This window comes from Sitophilus oryzae, unplaced genomic scaffold (assembly GCF_002938485.1).
Source record: "Sitophilus oryzae breed Bouriz unplaced genomic scaffold, Soryzae_2.0 scaffold_1576_pilon_pilon, whole genome shotgun sequence".
Classification (NCBI taxonomy): Eukaryota; Metazoa; Arthropoda; class Insecta; order Coleoptera; family Curculionidae; genus Sitophilus; species Sitophilus oryzae.
In genome coordinates, this window is record NW_022146254.1 from 9,072,359 (window position 1) to 9,085,151 (window position 12,793).

The 12,793-nt window shown below is 31.4% G+C and overlaps 1 protein-coding gene across 4 annotated transcripts in view; it reads left to right on the top strand.

Moving 5' to 3' along the window:
* LOC115879464 (polypeptide N-acetylgalactosaminyltransferase 5) overlaps window positions 1–12,793 on the top strand; it is a 35,311-nt gene that overhangs the window by 11,989 nt on the left and 10,529 nt on the right. For 3 of the 4 annotated variants that reach the window (XM_030896354.1, XM_030896353.1, XM_030896355.1), the window contains 2 exons: window positions 5,023–5,162; window positions 10,541–10,774. In XM_030896354.1, coding sequence (XP_030752214.1) covers window positions 5,023–5,162; window positions 10,541–10,774 — 374 coding nt within the window. Of the gene's footprint in view, window positions 1–2,940; window positions 3,122–5,022; window positions 5,163–10,540; window positions 10,775–12,793 lie in introns of all 4 variants that reach the window. The other variant, XM_030896356.1, reaches the window with a different exon arrangement.

Here is a 12,793-nt window from a genome sequence, read left to right on the forward strand (position 1 = left end):
AAACGGATTTTTCGAAAGTCAAATTCCAACGAGATGAAACTACCCCTCAAATATTACCAAGTTATATAATAATATCGCCATATTGTTTTTTCTCATGCTGACATAAATGTGAGAAAATTTTATCCAGTTTGTGTGTTAATGGGAATTCTTGCTTTGCTTTATCATTACCATTACAAATGATTAATTCGACGCGAACGAAGTCGCTGGTACACGCTAGTTTATTATAATTTTGCTAATAACTTCGGTTTGAAAAAAGATATCAAGATGCAGTTTTCGCTGACTTGTTAAACTTTTATTACTCTTTAGTATCAGCTAAAATTACATATACTATCGCCTTTAATTTTTTGAAATAACGCGTAGTGTTTGATGACAGCGCCACCATATATAATATAGAGTAAGAAACGCTCTTTTAAACGAGCTCTCATTTGTTGGATTCCGATCATCCAGTCCGGAGTTATTAACATTTAAATAAAAACTGCAATCTAACCTTCCCCCACCACTTTATTTTAGCAGATACGGCAAAATGGTTCTAACAAAAAAGATCTAAAATTTACTGAAGATTATGAAGCTATTATTTAGTACATCGAACCTAGCAAATTTTCCTAAAAAAATTATTTTGTTATTTTCCATAGCAGTCTATCGGCCGTCCTATTGAAAATAATTTTCAGCAATTTCTCATGGTTTCTTTTTATAAATATTTTTTTTTCCGCAAGCTCTACTACTAAAGGCTGATTCATGGTACACCGTGACGGGCCGGGGCCGTGCGACGGTGAAGGCACGGCTAAACATTGTCAAATGGTATTTATACCTATGCATTCATGCTAAGCCGAGCACGGGCCGAGCTTCTACTACCGTGTCTACTTTAAGAAACGTGCCCGGCTCGGGTACGGCCCGGTGTACCATGAATCAGCCTTAATACTTTCCCAGATACAGCCGAGAGCTATTCTTAGTGGGACACCCTGTACAGTTTTTCCGTTTTTCAAAAAATTTAGAATTGAAATGAGAGGTCAAAATGATTTCCACTTTTACCTCTAAAATCCGGGAAAAGGAAAATACTGTTTGAATTTTTGTTGCTGTTTTATTTCAAATTTAATGACTTACTAACATTGATATGTTATGTGGAATATGTGTGAAAATAAGAATAAAATGGTTTATTCACGTTTGGGCCTTATAGTGCAGTTTATTTATTGTTACTGTTGTTTTCAGCATCTGTGACTAGAAAGTCCACTGAGGATTTCAACAGACGCCAAAAAAGTACTTTTGAATTTAAGGCTGTATTGCGTTTCTTACTTTGCTTATGATTTTCTGTTCCGTTTCTATATTTTGCCTGAAATTTTTATTATTACTGAACACGGTTCCTGAAAAATATCTGTAAATATTGTAACCAGCGCAAAATGTCTGGTTTCCCTTTGTCTGCTTTTTGTCAATTATCTCTCATTCAATCTGCCTTTTGTTGCAAAAAAGCTTGAAGTGTCTGACGAGTTTAACAACTCATTTACGTTTATTGAATCATGTTGCAATATGATCTGTAATAGTGTTTGAAATAAACCAATAAGACTGGTTGAAAACAACAAGAGACGACATGGCAGATTTATACAGGGTGGCGCACCTCATTCGAAAGATGTAGAAACAAAATATTTCTTAGGTATATGTGGGGAGGAAAACACAATTTAAAAGTATTTTGAAATATACAGGGTGTTTCAGAACTGAGATTCATACCAAAGTTATATTTTTTCTTATGGAACACCCGGTATAAGGGTTAAAAGTGTCTAAAATTTTTGGTTTTTGAGATATTTAAACATATTTAAATATGCATGCTACAATAGAATATATTATCAACACCCTGTACATTACTTTTCAGAATTAATTCTTGTGCTGAGTTTAAAGGTAGAGAAATAAACTTTACTGAAAAATGTTATTGCTTTCTTAAATTTATACAGGGGTACCAAAAATCTGAGCTAGATAGGTATAGGAAATCCTAATATAGCTTGAAAGAGCATTTAAATCTGCTTCGATTTATTTAAAAAAAATACAGAGTGTTGTATTTGAAATAACAAACTTTTTATGTAAAATAAATATTTAAAATACACTATCAATTTTTGATACCCCTGTATACATTAAACAAATAAGCAATCAAATTTTTCAGTAAAGTTTGTTTCTTTGGCTTAAAAGTCAACACAATAATTAATTCTGAAAAGCAATGTACAAGGTGTTGACAATCTTTTTTATTCTAGCATGCATATTGAAATATCTTTAAATATCTCAAAAATCAAAGCTTGTAAACATACCGTTTGATCGAATAAAAACGGCGTCAGCGATGGCTATGAAATAATCACTGTCATTTTATATGTAAAGTTATATGGGAAATGTCATCGATCGTCATTTCCAAGCCAACTGGACGCCGTTTTTTTTTCGATCATACGGTATTTAACCCTTATAATAAAAGATCCAAATATGAAATAAAATACCGGGTGTTGCATAAGTTCACATATGCCCATAAAATATTTTGTTTCCACATCTTTCTGTTTTCGTATAATGAACCGATGTGAATGAGGTTCACCACCCTGTACATAAACCCATCCATATTTAACTTAGAAATATTATTTTATTCAAAGAAAAAAGAAATATTAGAAACTTTTTTAGCGAAATAAATGGATTGGTATGGACGTCATCTGCCTTTTTTTCTGTTATCATATGTCGAAATCTAACCTGAGTCGTAAAACAGGGTATACTACCTGTTCGCACCAGTGATCATAGTACTTTTTACAGTAACTAAAAAAGTAATTTTTTTGAAGGCAACTCCAACGCTAAATAAACTGTACTTTAACCAATCCAAAGTAAACAATTGTGCGATAAATCTACTGTTAAACGTTAATGTATTTACCAAATTGTCATCTATGTATATGAAAATATTTTTTCTGTAATTTCAACCAATCGAAGGCGTGGATGTGCGGAGGTACTCTGGAAATTGCCACTTGTTCCCACGTCGGCCACGTCTTCCGCAAGTCGACGCCCTACTCCTTTCCCGGTGGTACTTCCCGCATCGTTAACCACAACAACGCCAGACTGGCAGAGGTTTGGCTGGACCAGTGGAAGGATTTTTATTATAACATTAATCCAGGTCCAGTTTGCTTGTACAGACAATAATTGTTTTCTATTAACTACCACTGTAATATTGTTTGCAGCTAGTATTTTTATTTTTAGTAGTTGAGTCGATCACAGGACACCATATTAATGCGTTATATTTTTGATTACGATTAAATTACATCTAATGTAAGCAAAAATATTTGGATTCAGGCAACGACAAAATGTTACAAAAGAACGACTTAAGATATTTGGCTTTAAATTTATATATGATTAAAGATTAGTCGTAATCGTAAAATGTTGCATTATTATTTGTATGCATTACAAGCATTTATTTTCAAATATTTTATTATGAGTTAAGAGTTATTTTTGATTATGAGTCATGGAAATTCGCATTAAGTTATTTTTCTCGTTTTCCTAACAATGTGTTTTGTAAATGGAAATCCTCTAGCGAGGGGAAGGAGACACAAACCTCACATGAAACCTTTTTTTTAATTATTTATTTTAAAAAATAATTTTTTTATGTGATGGGGCAACATGTTTCGGGATTAATTATATCCCACCCTCAGGCCCAAAGCTAAAATAACTCTAAAAGACAGTCAAAATAGGTAAAATATTTTTGAGTAAAGTCAAACAAAACAAAGTAAAGGGATAAAATACAGTTACAAACACAAAGTTAAAATAGTTACAATCATTTAATCACAGAAATGCACGTCCCACTAGTCAAATCGTATACCCAACAATGTTGCCGTTTGTTGTCACGTAATTTCATGATTTTCAGTTGTTAGCTAAACTAGAGACGTTTATTTTTACAGTTTATTTCAAAGTTTCATTTTTATTTGGTTTATTTTATTAGAACGTTCTTAATAGTATACTATATATATAGAATACTAGATGAAGTAAGAATAAGTGAAACGAATACCAAGTTTTGTGCGTTTTAGTGTAGATTGTTTATTCTGTTATAATCTACTATTTATTAGAGATTTAAAATTTGTTTAAAAAAAATTGTTTTTTTGTGGTTGTTACTTTAATAAAAAAAACTTTTGATAATCTACTAAATCTTAATTTTCACTGCATTTTATCCAGAGTGAATGTTAGTCAAACCATCTAGAAAGATTTTTATCTACTATTTTTTAATTCAAATATTATATTTTGTTTGTTTTGAAAAAACCATGAATTAAATTGTTCTGCCGAGGAAAAATAAATATAATTTGTTTTAACACTGGTCGTCTTTAAACATATATATTTTTTTATCTTGTGTTTGTAGGCGGATAATCTAAAACTTTATTTTGAAATGACATAATTCATAATACTTATAGGTATGCTGTTATAAAATGAAAACGCTGAATTTTAAAGTTTTTTAATAAACAAAAATGAAGAAATTAAAAAAATGGAAACCAATATTCATGTACTCTAAAATTTAACGTTATTTTGCTTCGACTTTTGAAATACCCCCAATACTTTTCAATATATTTATGATAAATATAAATTACACAATCGTTGGAATAACCGTATGTAATCAATAATTCTTTTTAATATTTTCCTAGACCTATATTATTTTTTCTTAATTGCATTGACATATTGATTTTTTTATTATAATTTTAATATTTTTTAATTGTATTATACACATACTAGATTTGATAATTAATTTTCAATTTATTTTTTTATGGACTCTAGGTATAAACTTTTTTGGTCACCATTTTCTACACCTTTTGTTTTAGAATTATGGTTTACATTTGTATTTTTTTTTTCATTCAGTGATTTTTTAAAGAATCCCTATTTTTATTTGGTATTATTGCACAATTGTTTATGTTTTTTTTTCTTCTTGTGCTTTTAGAAATGCATGTGGCTGCTTTTGATGTTAAAGCTTGTAATAATGGTTGTGGTTCTAGAATATTGATATTGTTCATAATAAAATTGATATTTTTTTAAATATAGGCGCCAGAAATGTAGCTGTTGGTGACGTATCGTCTCGGAAAGCGCTAAGAGAAAAACTGAAATGCAAGAGTTTCAGGTGGTATTTAGAAAATATTTATCCAGAATCCCAAATGCCTTTAGACTATTATTATCTTGGTGATGTAAGTATTTTCAGCATTAGTATATTAGTATTCTACATACAGAACATAATTTCTTCCATATTTTTCATTTTTCTCGCGATCATTTCGTGTTTCATAGATTTGAGTTATAAATATTTAGGTAATTATTGGGAAAAGTGGAAATCGTCCAATTTTCACCAAAATTGGTATACACCAGAGAATAGGTACATTAAAGAAATGCTAACTTCATGTTAAAAAATGGAAACAGACGCCATCTGGTGTCGCCTGGCAGTACTAGCTAAATTGAGGGGAATTGGAGGGGCGGGGCTTAAAAGAGGGGAAATTTAAAAAAAAAATATTTTTATAAGTATCACTGACTTACCGTTTAAAGTTAATAAACATATTTTTTATTACTTTAATATAATTTAATGTATTAAAAAATATGTCTATTAACTTTACACAGCAAATCAATGATATTATTAAAGACTTATTATTTTCAGAGAAAATTCATAGTAAATAAATTACACATTAGTAAACAATATCATTTATTTTTTAGAGCTGCGATTTATATTACAATAATATTGAAATATATATATTTTTTTAACAATGAAAAAGAATATCCCGAAACCTGAAAAAGAAAGATGATCAATTAATGACTTAAATTAGTTCAAAATACATTTTGCAAATAACTAGTGAATTGGAAAGATAAACATACTATTAAAAAGACATTTTAGTAGTATGTTATTATCTATTTATTGATACTACATTACATAAGTATATAATAGGTATATAACATGCACTATGATACAACTACCTGTATCATGATAACACACTAATATGACAAAAAATATATGCTAATTTAAATTCCTTTAATGATCTAATGAAACACTATCTAGGCTCAATGCATGCCATTCCAAAGGCAAAAAAAACTGTTATACCAAATAAATATAAGCTGAATAAAACATAAACCAAGCCAACGTGCATAAACAACCAAAAAATGCATCAAAAAATACTTTTATCAGATCATACCCTTGGATATATTATGTATTTTATATATCGCACATCCCGTTCAAAAGTTTACTAACTCAAAATAGAGAATATAGAGAACATTGTCAAGAGAAGTAAAAGAAAATTTAAGTTAAGGCAATATGCTCCTTTTTGGATATTAATGGCCAAATAATATAATGTTGATTTAATAAAATTTTACTGGCATCCTTCTGAGGTATAAATCAGATTAAAAGGACATTGTTTTTGTAATAATTGTTTGTTTTGTAAACATTTTTTGAAGACAATACAGTTTTGAACGGGCTGTGCGATATAAACAAGGATCTTACTATTATTTGAGGTTAGAAAGTATTTAAATAACATAAAACATAATCAAAATCATTTGTCATCATAAATTATAGAGGTACTTACGTGTTTTGATATTATTATCAGGAAATAATACGTTTAGTTAAACAGGTACGCTGCCAGGCAAGTTCTATCGGCGGGTCTTTGCAAAAGTTGAAATCTAAAAATACAAAACTACGTTTACATCTTAGTTGTATTTACGAATAAAGTATTTGTGTGTAATTTCTGACTTACCAGTTAATTGAATAATCGCATTAAATACATCCAAATGGTAATTTAATATTGTAAAAAGCAAAATTGTTTTAAATCACTTGCCAGGACAGCCCGGCCAGCTTCTTTGTTGACAAAATGGCCGCGGTATCATGATTTAAGCAATGTGAGTGACAAAGAAAGCCAATGCCTGGCAGATGTTGCTTTCTTTGTCGTTGGTCCTGGCACGTTTAAATTTGACTGTTGCCTGTTTTCCCATACAAGTGACACCCCCGTGGTATACACCCTATTTTGAGGTCGTAGATTACGAATCTGAACTTGTTTCCTGGCAGTTTCTTACCGTTTTTCAGAAAAACGGAAAATTATGTCAACATTGAATTTTTCTTAATTTCCGCTGTATAAAGTACTAATATCACTATATTTTCATTATATTATAGTTTATCTAAGAGCTGTTCTTGATTGTGGATAGAAAAATACCCAAAATTTTACTGAAAAACACTTTTCTTAATAAAATAAACAAAGAAAATTTCCACCAAAACTGACAAGATTGACACTTGACCGTTCATATATCCTTCTTTCTCTCTCCTATGCAACGAGAGAGACAAATATAATCTAGACCTGATCTAGAAACTGAAAATTTGCAACCTTGTCATGTCTTGTATTTTTTCGGGAGAATAGGGAGTTTAAATAAAATACGTTTTATTTAATATACTTTTTAATAAAATAAGTATATATTTAATTAAACTACAATAATAATCCAACATTCAATGCAGGTTTTGTCCAACTTCGTCAACAACATTTTTCTAAGAAGTTTATCAATATATAATATTCAAGCTTACATTAATTTTAACATTATAATAGGAGGTGTCTGTTAAGTAGATATCTTAATTAATTAATAGTAATTATGTCAAATAGAGGCGGGACAAATCTCTGCCAAGAAAGGGATGAGGGTGTGATCATTTCGCTCGCCATTTTCTAGGATATATAAGAGTAGTTGTGGATAGAATAATAAATTGAGTTTGGTTAAGGTTAAGTTGGTTTGGGTTTTGGTACAGTTTTTTTTTGTTTTTTTTGTTTTTTTGTGTTTTTTTTTGTTTTTTTTTTTTTTTTGTAATCATCATTCAATCATCCACTCTCACAATAAAATAGAGGCACAGTAATCCACCTAAGCGTTTTGATCCATATTGGCAGAGGGGGGATAGACATTTGAGATATATTTAAAAATTCATGGTACATCTCCTGATGTTTGGGTGTTCGAAATTTCCTCCGAAATAAATGTTCCGCCAAATAGCCGGGAAAATGATCTTTTGCCCGGCCATATTTAGGAACATTTCTGTGCAGATCCCTCCATGCTCTCTCAATATTTTGCGTGTGTACTCCAGTGTCTGGATCGACAAAATTTTGGGAGTGGTTTAGCGTCAGATGTTAGAAACCTTCATCTGCGAAGCAGTTGTACGATTTCCAACAATCCGATATTATTGTAGTACCCGGTAGTACCCATTCTTGAATAACCGCCAGCAGATGCTCCTTCGACCGTTCTTCAACGGGTATCAAAAAGAGCCTTTTTTGATTCACGTTCGATTCCTCCGAAAATCCATTGACCGTCGATTACTCTACCTCTTTTGGGAGTTATCAACCAGACAAATTAAGCAAACTTCCCTGCAGAAATTTGTCCAGTTGACAACAGTATCGGACGCCAATTGCAGCTCGACCATCATCCACTCCTGCCCGTGATTATGGGCTAACAAGTAAAACACGAACTTACAAATTGTCTGAATGTCCAAATGTGCCTTCTCAAAAAAAGTTCCCCTCTTTGCCCCAATTTTAAACGTACATTTAGTCCCCCCTTTTCTAGACAAATACACTGTATTAGTGCAACGAAATCTAAATTTATCGCGTGCGTAAAATTTGCAGGGTACATGGCATCTCGGACAATTTATAGGTTCGATAGAAAATACCCCATGAGAAAATAAAAAATTATTTAGTTTACCCTCATCATTGACTATATTATACATACCTCCGACGTCCAAAGTGCATCCATTGCAGGGCTCCATTGCTAAATACTTACTTGTCTTCAGTCGCAGAAAAAAACTCTAACTGCACCTCGTGCACATTAATCAATAAAAATCAGTTGGAAAAATCATTAGAATCTAACGGTTTTTGCCTTGGAATGTAGGGGAAAATATTTCCCTTTCCATGAATCTGGTAATCTGGTAACCCCCCAGAGAGGGCGAAAAAAACGCGCTAAATTTAGGTTTAGCATTGGCAACGTCGCTTTAAATGTCAGAAACGCATAACCCAACATTTTCAGATTGTTTACAAATTTATTTTAGCAAATTTTCCTCTATTATGCATAGAATTGGTTAAAAAAGTAACAGAAAATAGCAAAAACCTGATTGTTTATTGAATACATAACAAAATATGTGCGAAAAAACCTTAAAAATACGAAAAATTAAGAAAAATTCAATGTTGACATAATTTTCCGTTTTTCTGAAAAACGGTAACAGACCGTCAGGAAACAAGTTCAGATTCGTAATCTACGACCTCAAAATAGGGTGTATACTAATTTTGGTGAAAATCGGATGATTTCCACTTTTCCCAATAATTACCTAATATAATATGAGAGGCGCAGGGGTACGTAATATTACATACGGCTCTTTCAACAGTGTATTTTTATCAAAACCACCTCGTGATTTTTTACCTTATATATTTTACTACTGAAAGAGCCGTAAGCAACATAATACTGCAAATATGTATATGCGAAAGGATTAAATAACTTTAAATACAAAAATGTTTGTTTTTTAATTCTGCATCTAAAAAATAACATACAGGGGTTGCATTTATAAAAATTGAGATAATATAGCATTCTAAATATTGCGTTGTTGGCCATGCCACAAAAATACCCTGTGTAAGTTAATGTGAGTTTCCTATCACGGATTTATTTTGTTATTCTCGTTGTTTAGGAAAATATAGGTAAGTCTTAATAGAGTTAAATTCACTTCGGGTTTTTACGTTACGTTCAGATATGCTATTTTTAACCAAAGTTTTAGTAAATAAGAAGTAGCATGGCATCACCGTATATTCCTTTAAATAAAAATAGTGTACTATATGTAGAAATTTATGCTGAATCCAGCTTGGTACAAAAAAATGGGGGTTGCAATTAAAAAAACTTACAACTTTACATTACTTTTTTTGGAATACCCTGTAGGTATACAACAAAATAATTTTAGGATATGCACCTTTATAAACCATGTAATATTTATGTTAGATTTTTTTCATACCTTAACTATAACAACGACAATATTGGACTTCCTCGCACTAATGGCCCACCCGGTATATTTGTGATACAAAGACTTGCGAAAAATTATTGTGTAGTTGACTTTCGGTGCATCGTATTAATAGAAAAGATATCGAATTGTGCTGCGACTACTAATATGTATACAAAAGAAACAAATGTGGATATTTTTTATTACCGAAACAGAAATCTAAAAAATAAAAATCTTAAAATTCCAACAAATTTCTATTACAGCGCTTTTTTACTTTTTTCCGCAATATTTTATACCGCTATTACCCGCTGTACCGCTATATTCTATATCAAATCAAACTACCCTTTATTTTTAACCAGGGAACAAGGAAACTCCTTAAAGTTTTTGGCACATATTTTTAATCACTTTGGATACACACCACGAATTTTGGATAACCAGACCTGTATCTGTATATGCATGATTTCGGTTATTTTTATTTTAAGTTTATGCTCTGAGAATCTCTGAAGAGTTAGAGATACTATAAAGGACGACAACATTAATTTAAATAACACTATTAAATTTTCTATTTCTTTGATTTTGTTCAATATCTTTTAGATACGAAACCTGGAAAGTCGAAATTGTTTAGATACAATGGGCCGGAAATCTGGCGAAAATCTAGGCATGACATACTGTCACAACATGGGTGGAAACCAAGTTTTTGCATACACTAAACGCCAGCAGATCATGAATGACGATAATTGTCTCGACGCTAACAGCAAAAATGGGCCCGTAAAATTGGTCAGATGTCATGGCATGGCCGGAAATCAGGCCTGGGTTTACGATGAAGTGGTAATTATTAAAATGCTATTATTTATTTTTCATTATTTTAAGGCCCCGTCTCCAGATAAAATTTCACCTTATGTCTTCTCTGTTTGTAAAATTACAAAAAGTAATGTGGATATATTACTCACAGTGCTCCTGAAGAGTCGGCAGGTTTCTCTTTAGTGGCAGAAAAAACTATTGACATATCTTGAGTAAGGACACCTTCCTAAAAATATATCTATTAACCTTTAAATCGAACCTGCTTCTTTTAAGCGATTTTGTAGTTTTTAAGAAAATGGTATATAAAATTAAATTCTATGAGGGTTTATTTTATTGATAAGCTTAAAGGACATAATTTTTTTCTGTTATAAATAAAATATCTAATGACTAACACAAAAATAGCATTTCCTAACACTATATTAAGATTCACTGATCTTAATGCTTTTAAAAAATAATGCAGTAGCGACAGGGGAAAGAGGCGGTTGCGGTTTGTAAGCCGTTGATTATTAAATTAATCTTAAGGTCAGACACAAATTTAAATGAGATATTATTAAGGTTAGTTAACTTAAAAAGTAACGAAATGTTCTGATAGGTTTATTTTATATCAGGAACCAAACATAAAATGATTAATTTCTTTACGCCAGTTGACTTAATATTCTTCGACATGCGCCCTCCTTCTTTGTAATTGGCACGATGTTGGTCTGTTACTGGTGCATAATCCTCGGGAAATATTGACAAACAGATTTTGGAGAATTTTTTCCGCCATCTGCCAGAAATTTCACTTCCATTTTTCCAACTTCACCTCTAGCTTCTATCACCTACAAAGAAAAACAAATATTTGTGTTTTGCAAATTGAAGTTAACAAATCAGTTGAAAACTCTTTTATTAAGACTACAAATAATCTAACTTACCTTCTCTAGTAGTTCTTCTGCATCAGCATACACAACTGGTCTAACAGATTGCGAACTTTTGAAGGTTTCAAAAGCAAAGTTCTCCAGTTTGTACAAGTTACAAAGTTTTTTAGATTTATTGCTCACAAACTATCTATAATTTGTTGGCACAGACTTCCTTCCGGTGGAACATCTTATGAAGCTGGTCAGGTTACTCATTTGTCTGCTGGATGCACCCGTTGTCATTCTGTAATTGTCTAAATCTTTTTCCGAGAATTTTACTGATTTTGGCTTATTGACATTCTGACAACTGAACCTCCAGTGCCCAATTCAGTGACAGCATTTTTATAAGAGGATGAACTATTTAATGATGCTCTTTCAGCATCAACTTTATTCTTGATTATTTTAACAGCAATTTGTTCTTTTGTTTTGTCTTCTAGAGATTGTACAACACTCAAAGCTTTATTATTAACGTCAGAGCATCTATGTGGCAATCCTTTCCCAAGTACTTGTAAACATTTACTACAAACTTTTTTACTTTTGGGGCATTTAAAGTTACTATATTTCTTTTTGTGCCCAACGTAACTAGCTGTTTTGCAAATAAAACAATTAAATCGTCACTAGATTTCAGTCGCGTGTTTTTTTACAACTATGCTTTCGAAATTCGGCATTACTGGTAGCTTTCTCACGTAGACTTCATGACGTCTCATTTTTCCTTTCGCTCGGTGAATGTCGACAGGAAGTACATATTGATACTGGAAATCTTGAATTATTTTCATCGAAGTTTTTGTTTAAATATTTACACATCAATGTTTTTAAACTCTTAGAAATTCTAAAGTCGGATAATTATGATTTTCCATAAATAATTTTATTTACCGCACCCTCACACACTTTTTTTCTATTAGCTTCGTGGTCGCACTTGCAATTTGGGTTAGTTTTCATTTTTAGATTTTGAATACAGAGACAAATAAAATCTAAATAAATCCATATAGTGTCAATGCGTCAAATAGCGAACAAAAATCTCACTTATGCCGAGACCATGGCTATCTTTGATGCTTGTCGCGGCTTTTTTTGCGATAAGAACGTTATTTTTTACTTAGTTGTCAGATATTTTATTTATAATAAAAAAAATATGTCCTTGAAGCTTATCAATAAA